The sequence below is a fragment of the Schistocerca piceifrons genome, chromosome 8 (assembly GCF_021461385.2).
Source record: "Schistocerca piceifrons isolate TAMUIC-IGC-003096 chromosome 8, iqSchPice1.1, whole genome shotgun sequence".
In the NCBI taxonomy this organism is placed as follows: domain Eukaryota; kingdom Metazoa; phylum Arthropoda; class Insecta; order Orthoptera; family Acrididae; genus Schistocerca; species Schistocerca piceifrons.
The window spans coordinates 372,943,178-372,966,422 of record NC_060145.1 but is presented as its reverse complement, the minus strand read 5'-3'; the positions used below and the strand labels follow the sequence as shown (position 1 = coordinate 372,966,422).

Sequence of the window (23,245 nt, the reverse complement as noted above, 5' to 3'; positions counted from 1 at the left end):
GAACTTACAGGCACTCTCTTAATCAAGAATTCCGCTATATTTTAACTATATTTTCTTTGCTTCATGGTCAAACTTCAGAAGCAGAGCAGACTATAAATTTGCTTCATTTCAAAAATTGTTCCTTAATTACCAATTTAGTCCTGAAACAAGTTAGAGAAAGCCTACATTTATGACACTCAGAGCCAACAGACAAGTAGAACTCAAGAATATAAAATGTGCTATCTTTGCCAATACACTGTTAATGTGGACAATGTTAAGTTTTGAAGAAGTCAGGTTGGCTTAGAAACATGGCAAAATTTAGTTAAGAGCAGAGTATGGTAGTATTTATGATCACTTAACAAAAAATAACGTATTGTGTATATAGCTTGAGGAGAATATTAACTATTGTAAGGTGTTTTCATTCACATGTTTAATGGAGAAATCATTTAATTTATATTTACTACAGAAACCACATTAGTGTGTTGACAAGCTTATGTGTTTAGGTCAGTGTCCATGTGGCCTTGGAGAACAATCCAGTGGTGAGGAAGGTGAAGGCTGTTGAACTGCCTGGGGATAACTGCAATGAATTTTTGTCAACTGAAATTGGAAATATTCTTGCAGATCTTCCTGTCATACAGGTACAAAATATTCCTGTTTATATGTCATTGGAATCTAATAATCATGACCTGGTGCTTGACATACTGCACTGTAACGTAGATAAAACTGTATCTCAGACTTGAGTAAATAAAAGCCTCACTATTGGGAGATAAAACCATAAAAAGGAAGCATGAGAATATGAACAGTGGTAAATATCTTTGGTTGCCTTTTCTTTTCTTTTTTCCATGTAAATTTACTGTGAGCCTTTACCATAGCTGGTCATTCTTGCTAGCATTCATGTTTAAGTGTTGCTTGATTTAAGACTTATGTTCTAATATTCTTTAAACCAATAAAACTTTACATTGCTTACAAGTCATAGTTTACAAGAAGAGAAATGGAACAACTATGGTTATTTTTCTCCAAAAACAACAGTGTAATTGCAATAAACTTCAAAATTTAATTTTTTTCTGCTTTATTACTAAGGTGTGGGTGCAAAATTTCATTCTTCAACAGAGGCTTCCCCTCACTCACATTTTTAGAGAGCTTCATAGCTCAGTAGCTTTTTGTTTCTGGTTGTGACTTCTCTTGGAGGTTTTTGAATTTTGCCTATTGTTGTGCAAATATTTTCACTTGTATGGTTTTAGTTTGTGACATGTTGCATTGCAACCTATTCCCATGAATTAGCCGAGTGTCTGACTGAGATATAAGGACAGTGAAACTTCTTGATGTGTAACATTTGCTGCATGTCTGGAATCATCTCATCATCTCTTGTAGTTTATAAATTGTGTTCTCTTTTCTTCTGAAATAAATGATATCAAGCACAAAAACTTATTATCTAGCAATCATGCTTCTCATACATTACAACACGTAATTCTGGCAGGCATATTTAGTCTTACAATATACTGCTCTTCAATCTCTATGTAAGAGCATAATATTTATACATCTACAGTCATAAATAAGTGTTTTCATCAATATTTTTCTCCGATTTTAAAAAATAATGACTCAGGCACTTCCTGTTTTGACATCACACATGTATTTCTTAGTCTTTGATTTATATTATATATGGCTTTGGATGGGACTCTTTAAGTTATTTGTACCACATGTTTTGTGGTCCTACTCAGTGCAGAAGGGTAGTCTAGATCATTTTATTTCTATAGATGAACTGTCAGACATGTGGACATGATCTTTGTTAGCATTACATAAATTACCTAACCACAACTGAGTTATGCTAATCGTTGAATGTGAATTTGATGTTTAGTAATGAAATATAACCGACCTGATTGCAATTATCCACAAATTCAGAAAACATCACACAATGGGATGACAGTTACCCTTTCGAGGCTATAAACAAAAGTAATACATAACAGTAGTATTTGTGATTACTGGCCAGACATCAAGAATGACACAAGTAAAAAAGTTGAACATTGCAGCATCTCAGTGAACTATCCAAAATAAAACATTAATGTTTCACATACTTGTCTGAAATTTTTGTTATTGATATCCATTTTGTGATTGCTCTTATTTTTGTTAAGTTTGTCACCCAGTCTGTTGAAAGAATTGATATTGTTGCTTCATTGCTTTATGACTTTTTCACTCCTTTTTGTCTTGTTTTACAAAGCTTTACAGAACGTCAGTCTCCCTCTGTCTCTCTCTCTCTCTCTTTCATTCTCTCTCTCTCTTTCTGTCTCTCTCGCCTGCTCTCTCACTCCTGCATCTCTCTCTCTCTCTCTCTATCTCTATCTCTATCTCTCTCTCTTTCCCCCTCCCTTCTTTCCTTCCTCCCTCCCACCCCTTCCCTATCCCTCTCCCTCCCTCCCTCCCTCCCACCCTTTCCCTATCCCTCTCACTCTCTCCCTCCCTGCCACTGTTTACCGATTCACACACACACACACACACGCACACAAACACACACACACACACACACACACACACACACATAGAACCTCAGGAACTGTTTCATCAGGCACTATACAAACAATAATGATGTTTAAATTGTTCTTTTATGATTTAGAATTTAACAAGGCTGAAATCTGAAATTTTACCACTAGTTAGAAGTTATTAATATCTACTGACTAATATTATGTTTACTAATATAATCATGATTCTATTTTGCATCTAGGCTAATCTGACAGTTCTTGATGAACCGCCCTCATCAGATCCACCAGAAGGTGTACAGTTTGAGAAACATAGCCTCAAAGAGGAAAGTGATTGCTTGATGGTTCTGGGCACAGGTTTAGTATTTGGAAGAAACGCCCAACATCTGAAAGATGCTCTTGCTGCACTTGCTGACAATGGCTTCATTATTTCCAAAGAAACATTAAATGGTGATTTGAGAGATCTAGAGCAATCTATAACTGTTGTAATGAATTATGCAATAGCTGGTGGAAATGATCATCTGATCGTAGTGAAAAAGGTAAATAATTTTTATTTATTTATTCGTTAAGTAATATCAATACTCTTACTGTAACTGTGGTTTATTTTTACCCATCTTGTACTGTTTACTAGTCGCAACTTTTTATGTGTTATTCATCAGAAGGGCAATCCACAAACAGATGTTCAGTTTGTGAATGTAAGTGGAAATGACTGCACTTGGCTGCCACAACTAAAGTCCTTAATGCAGAAAGGCAAACACCAAGTTGTTTTGGTTGCACAAGGCAATAACAATAGTGGTATTCTGGGCCTGACAAACTGCACACGTATGGAACCTGGAGGCACTCGCGTCAGGTTAGTAGCTTACTGCTTAACTGCTTAGTAAGCTCTGACACCTCATAAGATTATTTAAAATTTCATTGACATAAAAATAGTTAGTAAATGTAACCATCTAGAAAGAGGCTTCATAAATCTGGTGATTAGCGTATAATGATCTTATATGATACACTATATCCTTTCAATAAACTCTGAATTCAGTGTTCATTTGTTGGCTTTTGTTCACTGAAAAAAACATAGTACAACTCACTTTGTAATAAAGAGATAGATGAAACACAGACAGGAATAAATCTGTATATTTTTGGTTTATCAGTTCCTCCTCACATTGAATCATAAGTTCTGCAGAATAAAAGAGTTCTGTGAAGTTTTCAGAGATGTAAGCCTTGAAAAAAGATGTTTCGTGACTGCCTCATAACATGCCACAATTTGAATCTATTTTTGAGACCTCCTGAGATGCTGCAATGTTCAACTTTTTTGCTTGTGTCATTCCGTTATTTTGGTATTTTATGGTAACATTTTTTTGTTCTGAGACTGTAACATGCCTACTAAATGTCTCATGTAGGAAAATTGTGTTTGTTTTATTAGTAGTGAAATGATCTGTTTGTAGTCTTGGGCTACCATTTAACTAATCATCACACCACTTCATAATCTACCTCAAAAAGAATTCCCATGACTCAGAACAAATCCAATAAATTGGGAGCACCATTATCCACTAGCTAATAATAATAAAACAGTTAACGTGAGTCCATGGAGAACCACATGTAGATGATGCCACTGAGAAATGAATAGGTGTAGGAAGTTGGTTTATAAATAGTTAACATAAAAATTTTAAAAAAACTGTTAAGGCTTTCGTGGCCACTTGTTGACAAACTGCCTATTGGCTACTGTCTCGGGTTCTTCGGCCGACGTTCATCTAATGATTTTTCTGACGTTTCGCCAGCACGAGTGGCTGGCATTGTCAAAGCTTCACCCTCCATTGCCGGTGGTGAACTGGAGCCGAACTCGAGGCCGCAGACTATATGTACCTGGCGCGCCAACGTCCGAGGGCTTCTCCGCAGTCATTTCCGGTGCGGTTCTTCTCTTGCTACCTGCGACGGTCATTCGCTGCAGTACGGGAAGCCAGGATCCGTTGACCTTAAGGCTTTCCTCTTTCTTGTTCAAACTGTTCGCGTGTTTTTGTATTTCTACAGCTTCTCTGAACAAGCGCGTGTGATAATGCTTCTCTACAGCCAGAACTTCTGTGTCGGCGAATTTTATTACGTGGTCGGTCTCATTCAGTGCGTGCTCTGCCACGGCTGATTTCTCCACCTGCCCCAACCTGCAATGTCGCTTATGCTCTTTGATCCTGATGTTGATGGATCGTCCAGTCATTCTGACATAAACTTTTCCCCATGTGCATGGTATACGGTATATTCCCGACATTGCAAGTGGGTCTCTTTTCTCCTTCGCCGATCTAAGACATTCTTTGATCTTCCTTGTCGGTTTGAAAATTGTCTTTACGCCATGATTGCGCAATATACAGCCGATTCTGTACGTCGCTCTGGGAATGTATGGCAGAAAGGCCGTACCCGACATTTTTTTTTCTGGTTCCTTACTTCGCCGAGTGTTTGGCTCTGTTAAACTTCTAATATAATTTGTGGAGTACCCATTGCTCCTCAGGACAGTTTCCAGGTGTTGCATTTCTCGTTTGAGGTGTTGCGGATCACATATTCGTCCTGCTCTCGTTACGAGCGTACTAATCATGCCTCTTTTCTGGCTCGGGTGGTGGTTTGACAGTTTGTGCAGGTATCGGTCAGTGTGTGTCGGTTTTCGATACACGCTGTGTCCCAGGGTTTCGCCGTCCCTTGTGACCAGCACATCTAGAAATGGCAGTTTCTTGTCCTTTTCTACTTCCATGGTAAATGTTATGTTGGCATGTAGGCTGTTCAAGTGTCTTAGGAAGTCACCGAGCTGTTCTTCACCATGGCTCCACACCACAAAAGTATCATCGACGTACCTGTACCACACCTTAGGTTTGCAAGTCGCCGAGTCCAGTGCGTGTGCTTCGAATTGTTCCATGAAGAAGTTGGCCACCACTGGACTGAGAGAACTACCCATGGCGACGCATTCCAGCTGTTCGTAGAAATCGCCATTCCATGTGAAATAGCTCGTGGTGAGACATGCAGGGAAGAGCTTTCTGATGTCCTGCGGGAAAATGGAGCCGATGTGCTCCAGAGCGTCACTGATTGGCACTTTCGTAAATAATGAAACAACATCAAAGCTGACCAAGATGTCGTTTGGTGCAAGTTTCAGTTTCTTCAGCTTCTCAATGAGATGTAAGCACCTATTCACCACCGCCCAAGCACATCGTATCTACGACAGAGTGGAACAATCTTTTCTTCGTGAGCGAATACAGACAACACGGAGAGACTTGGCAAGAACGGATCAGGAGCTTCTGCACATTTTCTGTCAACTAAGTAGCAGAATACATAGAGACGACTGGGACTAGATCGACAGCATCACTCACAGTAGCATGGAGAACAAACTCGAGGGCTGCACCGAGCAACAGAAGAAAAAGTTTGAAAGATTCCGGAAGCAGACTTACAAGGCGATTCCCGACATGTCACATACAGTGGTCAACCTCACTGAACGACAATTGACCGAAGAGGAAGTGTCTGTTCTTCAAAAAGGAGGTAATTTTGCTATCACCCTGAGAACTATAACTATGGAGGATATCATTGCCAACACCGAAGCAGCCATTCGGACCCTTCGTTGTGGAAGGGCAGAGGAAATATGCATGGAAACAGCCAGGATACTGCGCCGAGCAAAACCACCAGCTTGCAACCTAAAGAAAGAAGAGGTACAAGCCATTAAGAATCTCAACGCTGACAAGAGTATATTGGTACTGCCTGCCGATAAGGGGAATGCGACCATCGAAATGAAGACCGGAGAGGATGAGCAAAAGATCCGAGACCTATTAGATCCGAATACGTACCGAAAACTAAGTGCAGATCCGACGCAGCGTATCACACGGAATACGAATCGATTAATCAAGGCGTCTTCTCTGCCGGCGGACATACAGAGAAACCTGCGCAACACAGAAGCCCTACCACCTCGGCTGTATGGATTACCCAAGATCCAGAAGAACAACGTTCCACTGAGACCGATCATTAGCGGTCCTGGATCACCGACATATAAATTGGCAAAACACTTGGCCTCTCTGCTCCAGCCTCACAAGGGGAAGACCGACACATACATTAAGGACTCAGGACATTTCATTGAGAAGCTGAAGAAACTGAAACTTGCACCAAACAACATCTTGTTCAGCTTTGATGTTGTTTCGTTATTTACGAAAGTGCCAATCAGTGACGCTCTGGAGCACATCGGTTCCATTTTCCCGCAGGACATCAGATAGCTCTTCCATGCATGTCTCACCACGAGCTATTTCACGTGGAATGGCGATTTCTATGAACAGCTGGAATGCGTCGCCATGGGTAGTCCTCTCAGTCCAGTGGTGGCCAACTTCTTCATGGAACAATTCGAAGCACGTGCACTGGACTCGGCGACTTGCAAACCTAAGGTGTGGTACAGGTACGTCGATGATACTTTTGTGGTGTGGAGCCATGGTGAAGAACAGCTCGGTGACTTCCTAAGACACTTGAACAGCCTACATGCCAACATAACATTTACCATGGAAGTAGAAAAGGACAAGAAACTGCCATTTCTAGATGTGCTGGTCACAAGGGACGGCGAAACCCTGGGACACAGCGTGTATTGAAAACCGACACACACGGACCGATACCTGCACAAACTGTCAAACCACCGCCCAAGCCAGAAAAGAGGCATGATTAGTACGCTCGTAATGAGAGCAGGACGAATATGTGAGCTGCAACACCTCAAACGAGAAATGCAACACCTGGAAACTGTCCTGAGGAACAATGGGTACTCCACAAATTATATTAGAAGTGCAACAGAACCAAACACTCAGTGAAGTAAGGAACCAGAAAAAGAAATGTCGGGTACGGCCTTTCTGCCATACATTCCCAGAGTGACAGACAGAATCGGCCGTATATTGCGCAAACATGGCGTAAAGACGATTTTCAAACTGACAAGGAAGATCAAAGAATGTCTTAGATAGGCGAAGGAGAAAAGAGACCCACTTGCAATGTTGGGAATATATCGTATACCATGCAGATGCGGAAAAGTTTATGTCGGAATGACTGGACGATCCATTAACACCAGGATCAAAGAGCATAAGCGACATTGCAGGTTGGGGCAGGTGGAGAAATCGGCCGTGGCAGAGCACGCACTGAATGAGACTGACCACATAATAAAATTCGCTGACACAGAAGTTCTGGCTGTAGAGAATTATTACCACACGCGCTTGTTCAGAGAAGGTGTAGAAATACAAAAACACGCGAACAGTTTGAACAAGAAAGAGGAAAGCCTTAAGGTCAATGGATCCTGGCTTCCCGTACTGCAGTGAATGACCGTCGCAGGTAGCAAGAGAAGCCCTCGGACGTTGGCGCGCCAGGTACATATAGTCTGCGGCCGCGAGCTTTGCTCCAGTTCACCACCGGCAATGGAGGGTGAAGCTTTGACAATGCCAGCCACTCGTGCTGGCGAAACGTCAGAAAAATCATTAGATGAACGTCGGCCGAAGAACCCGAGACAGAAGCCAATAGGCAGTTTGTCAAAAATTTTGAAGTCGCAATACAAGAACTAAAAGAGATTTGCTAAGAGGGAAGAACACAGAAGTGGTTAGAACCACAAAAGACTATAGGAGCAAACTTGTGCAGGGGAAAAAGTTTTTTGAACAAAAATGGTATGTTGTTCTCAAATATATCCATAAGGTCACTTAACAATACTTGAGCATGAGTACCAGACACTCCCACAAGGTTCCACATGCACCTGCTTCTTGCTGTGTGTTATCCATTGCACCAGCCCATATATGCAGATATATTTGATGGCGTTGTAAGACACATTCCATATTTCTATCAGTGTGTCCTATGTTATTTCATGATATTTCCATGCAGACACGTTGACGACAATGTCATTCATTATACTGTTTAGATAACCTCAACTGCACATTTTTAAACAGATGCACAGAGCTTTAAAAGACACATGTTGCAATATCTTGTAAATTTCTGTAGCAGATGGAAGCAAAAAAGTTCAAACCTGCAAAATACTCGTTATGAATGGATAACAGTTTCAGTCGACTTCTCTTCCTTTTTTATTTCTTTTTTTATGCTTTGTGATAGAATTGTTACTAAATTCAAGGTTTTGCAACCCACGGTTGCTTCATCAGGAAAGAGGGAAAGAGAGGGAAAGGCGAAAGGATGCAGGTTTTAAGGGAGAGGGTAAGGAGTCATTCCAATCCCAGGAGCGGACAGAATTACCTTAGGCGGAAAAAGGGACAGGTATACTCTCGCTCACACACACATATCCATCTGCACATATACAGACACAGGCAGACATATGTAAAGGCAAAGTGTTTTGGCAGAGATGTCGGTCGAGGCGGAAGTTCAGAGGCAAAGATGTTGTTGAATGACAGGTGAGGTATGAGTGGCGGCAACTTGAAATTAGCGGAGGTTGAGGCCTGGTGGGTAATGGGAAGAGAAGATATATTGAAGGGCAAGTTCCCACCTCCGGAGTTCTGATAGGTTGGTGTTAGTGGGAAGTATCCAGATAACCTGGACGGTGTAACACTGTGCCAAGATGTGCTGGCCGTGCACCAAGGCATGTTTAGCCAAATGGTGATCCTCATTACCAGCAAACACTGTCTGCCTGTATCCGTTCATGCAAGTGGACAGTTTGTTGCTGGTCATTCCCACATAGAAAGCTTCACAGTGTAGGCAGGTCAGTTGGTAAATCACGTGGGTGCTTTCACACGTGGCTCTGCCTTTGATGATGTACACCTTCTGAGTTACAGGACGGGATTAGGTGGTGGTGGGAGGGTGCATGGGACAGGTTTTACACTGGGGCAGTTACAAGGGTAGGAGCCAGAGGGTAGGGAAGGTGGTTTGGGGATTTCATTGGGATGAACCAAGAGGTTACAAAGGTTAGGTGGACGGCGGAAAGACACTCTTGGTGGAGTGGGGAGGATTTCATGAATGAGATCCATCCTTCAACCATTTCTCATTTGCTCAGTAATTTGTAATATTTATCTGCTATTCTTTCATTGATCTGCCTTCTTAATTTCTTTTAGCATGGAAGTCTGATATTTTCTCTTTTCTGCATTCAGTATTCTTGTTGTCTCTCATTTTATTTTCTATTCTGTTTTACTTTGTTGTTCTTCATAATTGTTTTAATTGTTTACATTCTTTATCTATATTTTTTTGCATTTCTTCTACCTTTACTGCTTCCTCACATGTTTGATTAAACCAATTTCATTTTGCTGTAACTGCTGGCTGTGCCATCTGTTGGAACTGTTGAATGTATAGACCAGAGCACAAGGCTCCACCAACCACCTGTGTATTGCTAATTAGATTGTATCATGTCTTCCATGTGTATGTATTGCTCGAGCAGTAAATTACAGTTTCTTGAGTTAGAACACTTTTCTTCTTTTTTCTTTTCACTTATCAGCTCCTTTGATGCATCTGTAAAGTGTCTCAGACTCATTCCTCACAGTCATTTGGTATTTTCTAGCTATCTCAGTCTGATAAACCACCTACGTATTATGTTGTGTTGCTGTTACTCACTTGTTTGGCAGGTTGAGGCCAGGAGGGTTATGGGAATGTAGGATGTATTGCAGGGAAAGTTTCCACCTGTGTAATTCAGAAAAGCTGGTGATGGTGGGAAGTATCCATATGGCACAGGCTGTGAAGCAGTCATTGAGATGAGGGATATCATGTTTGGCAGCATGTTCAACAAAAGGGTGGTCCACTTGTTTTTTGGCTATAGTTTGTCAGTCGCCAATCATGCGGACAGACAACTTGTTGGTTGTCATGCCTACATAGAATGCAGCACACTAGTTACAACTTAGCTTGTAAATAACATGACTGATTTCACCGGTAGCCCTGCCTTTGATGGTATAGGTGATGATAGTGTCCAGATTGGAGTAGGTGGTGTTTGGAGGATGTATGGGACAGGTCTTGCATCTAGGTCTATTAAAGGGGTATGAGCCAGGAGGTAAGGGATTGGGAGCAGGAGTTGTGTAAGGATGGACAAATATATTGTGTAGGTTCGGTGGACGGCGGACTACCGCTGTAGGAGGGGTGGGAAGGATAGTGGTCCAGACATTTCTCATCTCAGGGCACGATGAGAGGTAATTGAAGCCATGCGGAGAATGTAATTCATTTGCTGCAGTCCCAGATGGTACTGAGTTACAAGGGGAATGCTCCTTGTGGCTGGACTGTGGGACTTTGGGAGGTGTTGGGAGACTGGAAAGATAAGGCACGGGAGATTTGTTTTTGTACAAGGATGGGAGGATAATTATGGTCAGTGAAGGCTTCAGTGAGACCCTTGGTATAGTTTGAGGGACTGCTTGTCACTGCAGATGCGACAACTACACGTGGCTAGGCTGTGCAGAAGGGATTTCTTGGTATGGAATGAGTGGCAACTGTCAAAGTGGAGGTATTACAGGTGGTTAGTAGGTTTGTTATGGGCATAAGTACTGATGTAGCCATCGTTGAGGTGGAGTTCAACATCTAGGAAAGTGGCTTGTTGGGTTGAGTAGGACCAGGTGAAGCGAATGGGGGAGAAATTGTTGAGGTTCTGGAGAAATATGGATATGGTGTCGTCACCTTCATTCCAGATAGTAAAGATGGCATGAATGAATCTCAACCAGGCGAGGGGTTTAGGAATCTGGGTTTTTAGGAAGGATTCCTCTAGATGGCCCATGAATATGTTGACATAGGATGGTGCCATGTGGGTGCCCATAGCCATACCCCAGATATGTTTATTGGTAATGCCTTAAAGGAGAAGTAATTGTGGGTGAGGATATAGTTGGTCATAGCAACTAGGAAGGAGGTTGTTTGGAATCCATAGGGCATCTGGAAAGATAGTTCAATAGCAGTAAGGCCGCTTGCCCCATGGCTCATATCCCTGTGATAGACCTAGATGCAAGACCTGTTGCATACCTCCTCCCAGCACCACCTACTCCAGTCCAGTCATGAACATCACCTGCCCCATCAAAGGCAGGGTTACCTGTGAAACCAGTCATGTGAACTTCAAGCTAAGCTGCAACCACTATGCTGCATTCTATCTAGGAATGACTATCAACAAGCTGTCTGTCCTCATAAATGGCCACTGACAAACTGTAGCTAAGAAACAAGTGGTCCACCCTGTTGCTGAACACGGTGCCAAACATGATATCCTTAATTTCAATGACTGCTTCACATCCTGTGCCATGTGGATCCTTCCCAACAAAACCAGCTTTTCTGAATTGCGCAGGTGGGAACTCTTCCTGCAATATATCCTATATTCCTGTAACCCTCCTAATGTTCCTGTAACCCCCCTGGTGTCAAGCTCCATTAATCACTGTCCTTACCTATCCAGCCCCTTCCCTGTTCCCATACCACCACAGCCAGTCTCTTTATTTCTCTTCTTTTCTGCTTCTTCCCTCCCTGTCCACCGTTTGACCTGCAGCACTTCCTTGTCCACCAACCCAACTGTACTATCCCTCCCCCTCCCTGCCCCAGCCTTCTCCTTACCCCCACCCAGTCACCACTCCCATCATGCTCTGGTGCTGCTGCTAGCAATGTGGTTTCAATTGTCTGAGACTGCAGATGCGTGTGCAAGTTGCGTTTGCATGAGTAAGTGTGTGTGCATGTGTGTATGTGTGTCTATTGCTGATGAAGGCCTTATTGGCTGAAAGCTATAATTGTGTGAATCTTTTTGTTGTGCCAGCTATAATTGTGTGAATCTTTTTGTTGTACCTATCATGACTCAGCATCTCCGCTATATGGCGAGTAGCAACTTTCCTTCTCCAATATTGTTCCTTTCAACATTAGGTTTTAATCAGCTTTTGGCATCTCTGGTACACGACTTTTAGGATCCCTTCCTGCACATCTGCTCGCAGCAACTTCCAATCACCTGACAGTAGTCAGGATGCTTTCCATTTGCTTATGAACAGCAACTAACTCTTCCCCCACCTGAGAACAGCACATACAATGTGGCTGCTTTGCAACTGGTTAAATATCTTATAGAATGGTAAACAAATAACATTAAACTAAGCCTTCTGATTCTCTTTTAGTTTTTGGATCTGATATGATACAAGTATTACCAGCAGCCTTCTAGAACCAAAGTGTTAATAAACGAGTAAATTGCATGGATTTCTTACTTAGCTGAATTTGTGAGGCCTCATACACTAATGTGCCAAAAATGAACGCTGCAGCAGTAGTTTAAAACAGACAAAATTGCAAAGAAATTGTGGAGCACCAACAAACACATCATCCACTTGAGGCAGCTAACTAGAGTATAGGTATAGCATCAGTTATTCCTCAGTTCCATTTCAAAAGCAAATGGGGTAGAATGTCAAAAATTCCTGAGTTATTGTGGAGATCATTTTATCTCCTGGATTTTCTACCTTTCCTTGGAGAGGTTTGCTTGAATAACTCTGTTTTTGCTTTCTCGCACTTACACTTGAATTTACAAAATATTTAGGAGTACACATTAATTTGTCCTTTTTGTTACCACTCTTTAATAAACCACATTGACTTAATATTTGTGTGTGGGTTTCATGTATATTTGCATGTCATTAATAAAATTTCCTACTGAGAAACTGTTGTCTTTCAACAAGACGTAGTTGATATAATAGCAATCCATATTTGCCCACAACATCTTTATAGTGCTGGACATTGTAAACATAACCACTACCAAAATACTACAGCTTCATACACACAGCAAACAGTACCATATATAATGAAATGGAGTTCAGGATGCTTTCAGTGAGTATATAATTATTTCAGTTGGGAATGGTGTTAACACAAAACAGTGGACTTCCTGACATTCCCAAAATGGCAGTAGGGGCAATTTTGACCCTGCATAAAATATTTTCATATTTGACTTAAACAAAGACTTCATTTTAGGGAGTTATAGCAATAATTATTTTTCAAGATAATTAATACATTAATTATTTCAAGAAGAAAATACTTACCAATTTATCATCGCCCTTACCTGTGGACTTTCATATATTGACAATTTTTAGAACCTTCCAGACTCATTTAGTATATATGATTTATATTATCCATATTATATTGTTTAGTCTAATTATTGTTCTCAACACTTTTTGAGTGTTGAATTCTATGTATTTCTTCATGAGACACAGCACTGATTCATCAAAAATAAGACAGAAAGCACTGATGACAGGGTCTTCTACTTGTAGGTGAACATAAATAGTGGTTCTTCCTCTCTCTTCTAGAATCTAGCTAATCGTCTCCAGAAGATGAAAAACTTCCCACTTGATGCCATTAGTAGTGTCCATCTTTTTATAGGTATAACTGGTCCAGCTGTGATTGCTGAGGTGAGGATTGATGTACATCAGCATCTGAATCCTCATCCACTAATCTCTCCTCATTCACAAGGTCTTAGTCTTCATCTATCTCTGGTACAAAATCGTCATCATCATCAGTGAAGTCAACTATCGATTTAATGTCAGACTTCTTTATGGCACATAACATTTCTTCATTGAAAAGCCCATGCTGAAGACACGTGTTCAAAAATATCTTTCATCAACAAATAATATTATCAGAATGACATGGTATAATTGTGGAAGATTAGAATGTGCACATGCCAAGATGCAACAATGTTTCTGCTTCATTGTTGGATTATTTAGATACAATAAAAACTGTTTACAAACTGACATGGCACATCAGGCATACAACAGGAGGTCAGTAATCACATAGGAAACAGGGGTTGCAATCCCCACAAGAGGGCACTACAGTCATGAGAGGTCAGTGCTATACAAGCACAGGCAGAGCACATGGAGACTGTTGCCATTCTCACCACGAAAGTGTATGAAGTAACATGGCTAGTTATACACACTGTAAAATGGTTGAAATGCATTTGCTTTATGGCACGGCCAACTGCAGTGGGCGAGAAGTCATCTGATTGTATCATGTGAAACGGTCCGGGAGAAAGGTGCTACGCCACACGTTATTCACCACTCTGCATAGCCAGTTATGCAAAACCGGCTCGTTGCCTGTGTACAAGCCAGAAGCTAGTCATCAATGAACAACATGGACAGTTTTGCTTAAGGAACCATTCTTAAAAGGGTGCAGCATATGCTGTCAACAAGAGCATGAGGTGTATCCCATACTACTGATAACAAAGGACTGCATAAATTTCATTTACAGCATGTCAAGGAATTGCAACCAGGAGTCTACAGCAAGTGCATGAAATTTGGGCAGAGGTTTCTGCAGGAATCCGGTGCAGATCAAAGCTTCACAATGATTGTCATTTTTCACACTTGAGGGCATGATGAATGTTCACATCTTGCATATGTGGGTGGATGCAAAACCACATGCTACACTTAAGAATGCCTCATAATGCAAATTTATCCTTAACTTGTGGGCTGGAATCATCGTGAGGCTGTTGGATTGGGCTGTACATTCTCCCAGACCAACTCAATGACTGCATGTATCTCTTATTCCTGCAAGAGGTTCTGCCGGACATGCTGAATGATGTTCCTATGCTTGTTTGTTGCTGCATTTGATTTCAGCACAATGGAGGCCCCATGGATTTCGGCAGATAAGTGAGAGCACATCTGCAGGCAACCATTTGTGCTGCTGGACTGGTCATGGTGGGCCAGTCACATGGCTGCCATGATCACCTGTTCTATCCCCTTTTGCATGGAACACTTCTTACATAACTAGAGGACCCAGTGGGCAGAATTATTGTCGCAGCAGAATGTCTTTGAGGTATACCAGGTATCTTTGAGAGAGTGTACCGTTCAATGAAGTATCAATATAGAGCATGTCTCAATGCACCTGGAAAAAATTTTGAGCTCTCCTGTAGTGAGCATTCATTTGTACCATGTGACTAAATAACTGCAACGCCATTTAGTATCTCCGGATGTCATTTGTGACCCCCATTATCTATGTTATTAATGATCCTTGTTATATGACCAGTGTGCCATGTCAGTTTGTAAACCTATTTTTGAATCCCCTGTATATTCAACCCCCTCGAGAACCATGGACCTTGCCATTGGTGGGGAGGCTTGCGTGCCTCAGCGATACAGATAGCCGTACCATAGGTGCAACCACAACGGAGGGGTATCTGTTGAGAGGCCAAAAAAACATGTGGTTCCTGAAGAGGAGCAGCAGCCTTTTCAGTAGTTGCAGGGGCAGCAGTGTGGATGATTGACTGATCTGACCTTGTAACACTAACCAAAACGGCCTTGCTGTGCTGGTACTGCAAACGGCTGAAACCAAGGGGAAACTACAGCCGTAATTTTTCCCGAGGGCATGCAGCTTTACTGTATGGTTAAATGATGATGGCATCCTCTTGTGTAAAATATTCCGGAGGTAAAATAGTCCCCCATTCGGATCTCCTGGCAGGGACTACTCAAGAGGATGTCATTATCAGGAGAAACAAATCTGGCGTTCTACGGATCGGAGCACGGAATGTCAGGTCCCTTAATCGGGCAGGTAGGTTAGAAAATTTAAAAAGGAAAATGGATAGGTTAAAGTTAGATATAGTGGAAATTAGTGAAGTTTTGTGGCAGGAGGAACAAGACTTCTGGTCAGGTGACTACAGGGTTATAAACACAAAATCAAATAGGGGTAATGCAGGAGTAGGTTTAATAATGAATAGGAAAATAGGAATGTTGGTAAGCTACTACAAACAGCACAGTGAATGCATTATTGTGGCCAAGATAGATACGAAGCCCACGCCTACCACAGTAGTACAAGTTTATATGCCAACTAGCTTTGCAGAGGACGAAGAAATTGAAGAAATGTATGATGAAATAAAAGAAATTATTCAGATAGTGAAAGGAGACGAAAATTTAGTAGTCATGGGTGACTGGAATTCGTCAGTAGGAAAAGTAAGAGAAGGAAACATAGTAGGTGAATATGGATTGGGGGTAAGAAACGAAAGAGGAAGCCGCCTGGTAGAATTTTGCGCAGAGCACAACTTAATCATAGCTAACACTTGGTTCAAGAATCATAAAAGAAGACTGTATACATGGAAGAATCCTGGAGATACTGACAGGCTTCAGATAGGTTATATAATGGTAAGACAGAGATTTAGGAACCAGGTTTTAAATTGTAAGTAATTTCCAGGGGCAGATGTGGACTCTGACCACAATCTATTGGTTATGAACTGTAGATTAAAACTGAAGAAACTGCAAAAGGTGGGAATTTAAGGAGATGGGACCTGGATAAACGAACTAAGCCAGAGGTTGTAGAGTTTCAGGGAGAGCATAAGGGAACAATTGACAAGAATGGGGGAAAGAAATACAGTAGAAGAAGAATGGGTAGCTTTGAGGGATGAAGTAGTGAAGGCAGCAGAGGATCAAGTAGGAAAAAAGACGAGGGCTAGTAGAAATCCTTGGGTAACAGAAGAAATATTGAATTTAATAGATGAAAGGAGAAAATATAGAAATGCAGTAAATGAAGCAGGCAAAAAGGAATACAAACGTCTCAAAAATGAGATCGACAGGAAGTGCAAAATGGTTAAGCAGGGATGGCTTGAGGACAAATGTAAGGATGTAGAGGCTTATCTCACTAGGGGTAATATAGATACTGCCAACAGGAAAATTAAAGAGACCTTTGGAGAAAAGAGAACCACTTGTATAAATATCAAGAGCTCAGATGGAAACCCAGTTGTAAGCAAAGAAGGGAAAGCAGAAAGGTGGAAGGAGTATATAGAGTATATAGAGGGCGATGTACTTGAGGACAATATTATGGAAATGGAAGAGGATGTAGATGAAAATGAAATGGGAGATATGATACTGCGTGAAGAGTTCAACAGAGCACTGAAAGACCTGAGTCGAAACAAAGCCCCGGGAGTAGACAATATTCCGTTAGAACTACTGACAGCAAAAAAACTCTACCATCTGGTGAGCAAGATGTGTGAGACAGGCAAAATTCCCTCAGACTTCAAAAAGAATATAATAATTCCAATCCCAAAGAAAGCAGGTGTTGACAGATGTGAAAATTACTGAACTATAAGTTTAATAAGTCATGGCTGCAAAATACTAATTCTTTACAGACGAATGGAAAAACTGGTAGAAGCCGACCTTGGGGAAGATCAGTTTGGATTCCGTAGAAATATCGGAACACGTGAGGCAATACTGACCCTACGACTTACCTTAGAAGCTAGATTAAGGAAAGGCAAACCTACGTTTCTAGCATTTGTAGACTTAGAGAAAACTTTTGACAATGTTGACTGGAATACTCTCTTTCAAATTCTGAAGGTGGCAGGGGTAAAATACAGGGAGCGAAAAGCTATTTACAATTTGTACAGAAACCAGATGGCAGTTATAAGAGTCGAGGGACATCAAAGGGAAGCAGTGGTTTGGAAGGGAGTGAGACAGGGTTGTAGCCTCTCCCCGATGTTATTCAATCTGTATATGGAGCAAGCAGTGAAGGAAACAAAAGAAAAATTTGGAGTAGGTATTAAAATCCATGGAGAAGAAATAAAAACTTTGAGGTTCGCCGATGACATTGTAATTCTGTCAGAGACAGCAAAGGACTTGGAAGAGCAGTTGAATGGCATGGATAGTGTCTTGCAAGGAGGATATTAGATGAATATCAACAAAAGTAAAATGAGGATCATGGAATGTAGTCGAATTAAGTCGGGTGATGCTGAGGGAATTAGATTAGGAAATGAGACTCTTAAAGTAGTAAAGGAGTTTTGCTATTTGGGGAGCAAAATAACTTATGGTGGTCAAAGTAGAGAGGATATAAAATGTAGACTGGCAATAGCAAGGAAAGCATTTCTGAAGAAGAGAAATTTGTTAACATTGAGTATAGATTTAAGTGTCAGGAAGTCGTTTCTCAAAGCGTTTGTATGGAGTGTAGCCATGTATGGAAGTGAAACATGGACGATAAATATTTTGGACAAGAAGAGAATAGAATCTTTCAAAATGTGGTGCTACATAAGAATGCTGAAGATTAAATGGGTAGATCACATAACTAATGAGGAAGTTATGAATAGGATTGGGGAGAAGAGAAGTTTGTGGCTCAACTTGACTAGAAGAAGGGATCGGTTGGTAGGACATATTCTGAGGCATCAAGGGATCACCAGTTTGGTATTGGAGGGCAGTGTGGAGAGTAAAAATCGTAGAGGGAGACTAAGAGACGAATAAACTAAACAAATTCAGAAGGATGTATGTTGCAGTATGTACTGGGAGATGAAGAAGCTTGCACAGGATAGAGTAGCATGGAGAGCTGCATCAAACCAGTCTCAGGACTGAAGACCACAACAACAACATGTATATTCAAAAGGAAAACTGCAACCATGTCAAACTCACCCCTCTTACAGTTCTAGCTATATTGAATTAAATGTGTAAAAAAATATAAATATTTTGTAAATCCTAGTACATCATTATAGAAAGAAGAAAAAATTGGAAAAAGTCACACAATTTAATGAAGAAAGTAAAAATAGGATACAATACCAAATACGACAGAGATTCTTTTGATCCTTTCTGCAATTCTACAGTTAGCTTGGCCTTAAAAATGTTTCCATGGAGATAGTTGATATTAAACAAATGCCTTCCAACAGTAAATATTTTGTTATCAGTTTCTCTTGTGTTACTGAGTATCACATGATAATCATCTCTGTTCTGTGTATTGCAATGATGAATATCTCTATTCATTATTTCATACTCTACGATTTGTGGCCCCTGGCTGATTCTGCTTGGAACATAAGCCTCTGCATCTTTTTCTGTCCTCCTACCATAATTCTCCCTCTGCTCTATCCCAGTCCCTCTTCATCATACATTCTTTCTTTCCTACTATCCATCTGGCATTTGTTCTTCCTCTATGTCTCTTACTCTCGATTGCCATTTTGCAGCAACCTGCCAACTCCTATTATTTTAACATGCCCATACCATATTACTCTTTTTTTTCTATTCACTATATTATGTTAAATATGTTCCTTTAAAAACATAACTGTTTTAAGAACATGTGCATGGTAAACTGTCAGCAAATTATACTTGAAAAAATCATGTGTTCTTCAAGTCAGACTGTGGAATTTACATCCCTTAACCAGGTAGGTAGGTTAGAGGAAGTTAGATATAGTGGGAATTACTGAATAATGATGGCAGGAAGAACAGAATTCATGGTCAGGTGAGTGCAGAATTATCAACAGAAAATAAAGTAGGGGTAAATTTTCTAATAGTGAGTAAGATAATAAGAATGCAGATGAATTTCTGTGAACAGCACCACAATGAATACATTATCATAGTCAAGATAGACTAAAATTCAACACTCACTGCAGTAATATAAGTATGTATATGTCTACCAGTTCCACAGTTACATGGATTTCAAGAGCTCAGATGGCAAGCCAGTAATAAGCAAAGAGTTAAAGTCTAAAAGGTAATTGGAATATACAAAATGGGTGCACACAGGACAGAAACTTAAAGGCAATATTATAAAAATGAAAGGAAGGTGGAAAAATACCGTATACACACGAATAACCCATGCATATTTTTTAAAGATTTTAAACATGGCTGAATTTTTTTCTCAAATTTAAGGATGAAAAACTGGAGTGCACAGATTAATTGTAGTGAGGTTGGTACTGCTCTTCTGTTGCCAACAATAGGTCCCTTTATAATATAGTGTTCTCGCAGCCTTATTCTGTAATGTGTCAGTAGCAAGTTAGAAATTAACTATTAACCATGTGTTAACTCGTTAATTATGGCTACAAGTTCTCATTATCACTTATACACAACTAAAGAAAAACTTGAAATTATTGAAGAAGCAGAGAAGACTGGTAGCTGTGCAGCAGCAAAAAAGTGTGATGTGAGTGAGAATTGTATTCATGACCGATGATAAAATGAAACATGACTTTAAGAAATTCACTGTCCGCTTCCCCCCCCCCCCCCCCCCCCCTCCCCCCCATAATATACAAGTTGTGTTGTGTTTGTGTGAGTGTGTGTATATGTATCTATTGCTGACAAAGGCTGTAATGCCCGAAAGCTGTAATTGTGTGAATCTTTTTATTGTGCCCATCACGACTCAGCATCTCCACTATATGGTGAGTAGCAACTTCCCTTCTCCTATATTGTCACATTCCATCCTGGATTTTCCGTTGTTTAATGTTGAAACCAATGAGATTTTTGGTGAAATTTTAAGCTTATATTGAAAGGCCAGGCTTATGGAGAATGAACGTGATGTATTTGCCACTGTAGACAAGAAACTCAAATTCACTATGATAAAAACTGAAACTGCCTATGTGATTGTTTGGATACAACGAAGATCAGAGGTGGGCATTGAGCCCTTCTGTCTACCACCAGACACACCTTTTGATGTAACTGTAAACCTCAGATCACTAGTACATTAGTGCCCCAGTCATATTGTAATCATCAGTGCAGACCTTAATCATCCAACAGTTAACAGGATAATTAGAGTTTCATTAGTGGTGAGCATGATACGACATTTTGCAAAACATTGCTATATGCCTTCTCTGAAAATTATCTAGAACATATGGTTTGTAACTCTGTTCATGATGGAAATATTTCTGATTTAATGGCAACAAATAGACCTCAACATAGTTTCTCGCATACCCCTTGCACTGGTGCCATGAGAGTCAAATACCATGTGATTGTGCGTGTGTCATTGATATCGTATAAAGTGCTTTGGTGTATCAGGAAATCTTGAGGCATTCAAAGATGAGTATCATTTGCCAGCCTTGCCCTTCCAAATTCTTCAAAATAAATCTTCATGTGATTTCAATAGCCAAAGCTTCATCTGTAAATATGAGATGACTGCTATGTATTCTATTAATCAATGTAACAGAAAAAGGCAGCATAAATGGTCACAGGTTTGTTTAATCCATGGGAGAGTGTCACAGAGATACTGAAGGAACTGAACTGGAAGACTCTTAAAGATAGACATAAACTATTCCAAGAAAATCTATTAACAAAGTTTCAATAACTGGCTTTAAGCAGTGACTCTAGGAATATACAACAATCTCATCCATATCACTAACATGGGTATCATGAGAATAAGATTATAATAATTACTGCACAGAATCATTCTTCCCGCACTCCATATGTGAATGGAGCAGCAAGAAACCCTAATAACTGGTCAGTGGGACATACCCTCTGCCATGCAACTCACAATGCTATGCAGAGTATAGATGTAGATTTAGATGTAGATGTAGATGTCACAATGTGAACCTTAGCAACAATACTTTAATCTGCATATATAAGATGTCCCTGCATTTTCCAAATGACTAATTTGGGAAAAAACATTAATTTATTGTGTTAAATGGTTACCAGCTTACTAGGTCATAATCAGACATTTACTAACTGTTGTTGCCAAAGAAACTACAATGTTTGTGTACAACATAGGAGAAAAAGGTACACATCTAGATTGAGGCACAAACACAAAATGCACAAACACAAAGTAAATGACATCTTTGACAGTGTGGGGATAATTCAATGTAAAAAAATAAAAAAATTGAACAATTAATAAATATAAAGGGAATAAGTAAGAAAAAAGTTTAACACAAAATTGGAGAAGCATGCCTACATAACAATTTATATTAATTAACAAAACCACTGAAATAAAATTATACTTGACAAGGCATAGAGAAACCAATTAGAAGAAAGACTTATCTGTTGTAATTAAAAAAATATATGAAGAACTTAAGCAAAATTAATATATAAACAGAAATGAATAAATGCAGAAAATGGAAGAACGTGAGAGAACATACAGTAAATGCCATCTTTGGGAGTGTGGTGGTACTGCATTTTAAAAGCTATATAGTTGAACAATATATTAATATAAAGGGAGCAAACAGAAAAATATTAACACTATACCCAAATGCTCCCAAAGATGGCATGTTAGTATAATCTCTCACATTTCTCCAATTTCCTGCATTTAATCATTTCAGTTTATATTATTGACATTGTGTAAGTTCTTCATATATTCTTTGTCTTTGGTTACAACAGATAATGTTTTATATTTCTTCAAGTGGCTTGACAAGTACTAATTTTATTTTATTTCATTGATTTTGTTTATTAATATATATTGTTATGTAGGCATGTTTTTCCAGTTTTGTCCTAGAGTTTTTTCCTATCTACTCCATTTATATTTATTTGTTGTTCAGGTTTTTACTTTTTACGTTGTATTACTACCATATTGTCAAAGATGTCATGTATTGTGAATTTGTGCTTCAGACTAGATATGTAACTTTTTCCAATGTCATATACAAACATTGTAACTTCTTTGGCAATAATAGTCAGTAAATATTTCATGATGGCCCTTGCTGTTCATGTTGTATATGAGAACCCTCCAGAAAATATTTATAATAACCTTAGGTTTTTTTGCGATGATGTATTTATATATAACGAAGTACCACCTGAGAAAAGGTGTGCAGATATTCAGTGAGATCTTGATGAGATTTTAAAGTGGAGTAATGATTCACAAATCACTTTAAATGTTCAGAAAAAACTCAAATAAATACTTGAGTGTAATAGTTGGTTTAGGTAAAGTGGGTGACAGAGTTTGATTGATTGGTAGGATCTAGAAAAATGCAGTCAGCCTACAAAGGTCCTAGAATATTGCTAAAATGAGTGGGAACCATACCAGATAGAACTAACAGAAACAAAGAAGGATAAAGGTTTATTTGACCCGAGGGTGGGTGACAAAGTAAATGCTGAAAGAACAGATTTGCCAGGTGCTTGAATGTAGATGCAAACTATCTTGTGAAAGCCTACTTAGAAAGTTTCTAGAAGAAACTGTAAATGATATATATATATATAAAATAGAAACATACTCCTCCACCAACACACCTATATAACTCCCATATGGTTTGGGAAGGCAAGATTAAACTAATTGCAGTTGGCACAGAGGCACTTAAGCAA

The 23,245-nt window shown here is 39.9% G+C and overlaps 1 protein-coding gene across 1 annotated transcript in view; it reads left to right on the top strand.

The window, feature by feature from the left end:
• The window catches only part of LOC124711917 (fatty acid synthase-like), a 436,120-nt gene that overhangs the window by 221,335 nt on the left and 191,540 nt on the right, over positions 1-23,245 (top strand). The window contains exons 20-22 of the mRNA XM_047242172.1: positions 483-617; positions 2,696-2,989; positions 3,110-3,300. Of these exons, the coding sequence (XP_047098128.1) occupies positions 483-617; positions 2,696-2,989; positions 3,110-3,300 (620 nt within the window). The remainder of the gene's footprint in view (positions 1-482; positions 618-2,695; positions 2,990-3,109; positions 3,301-23,245) is intronic.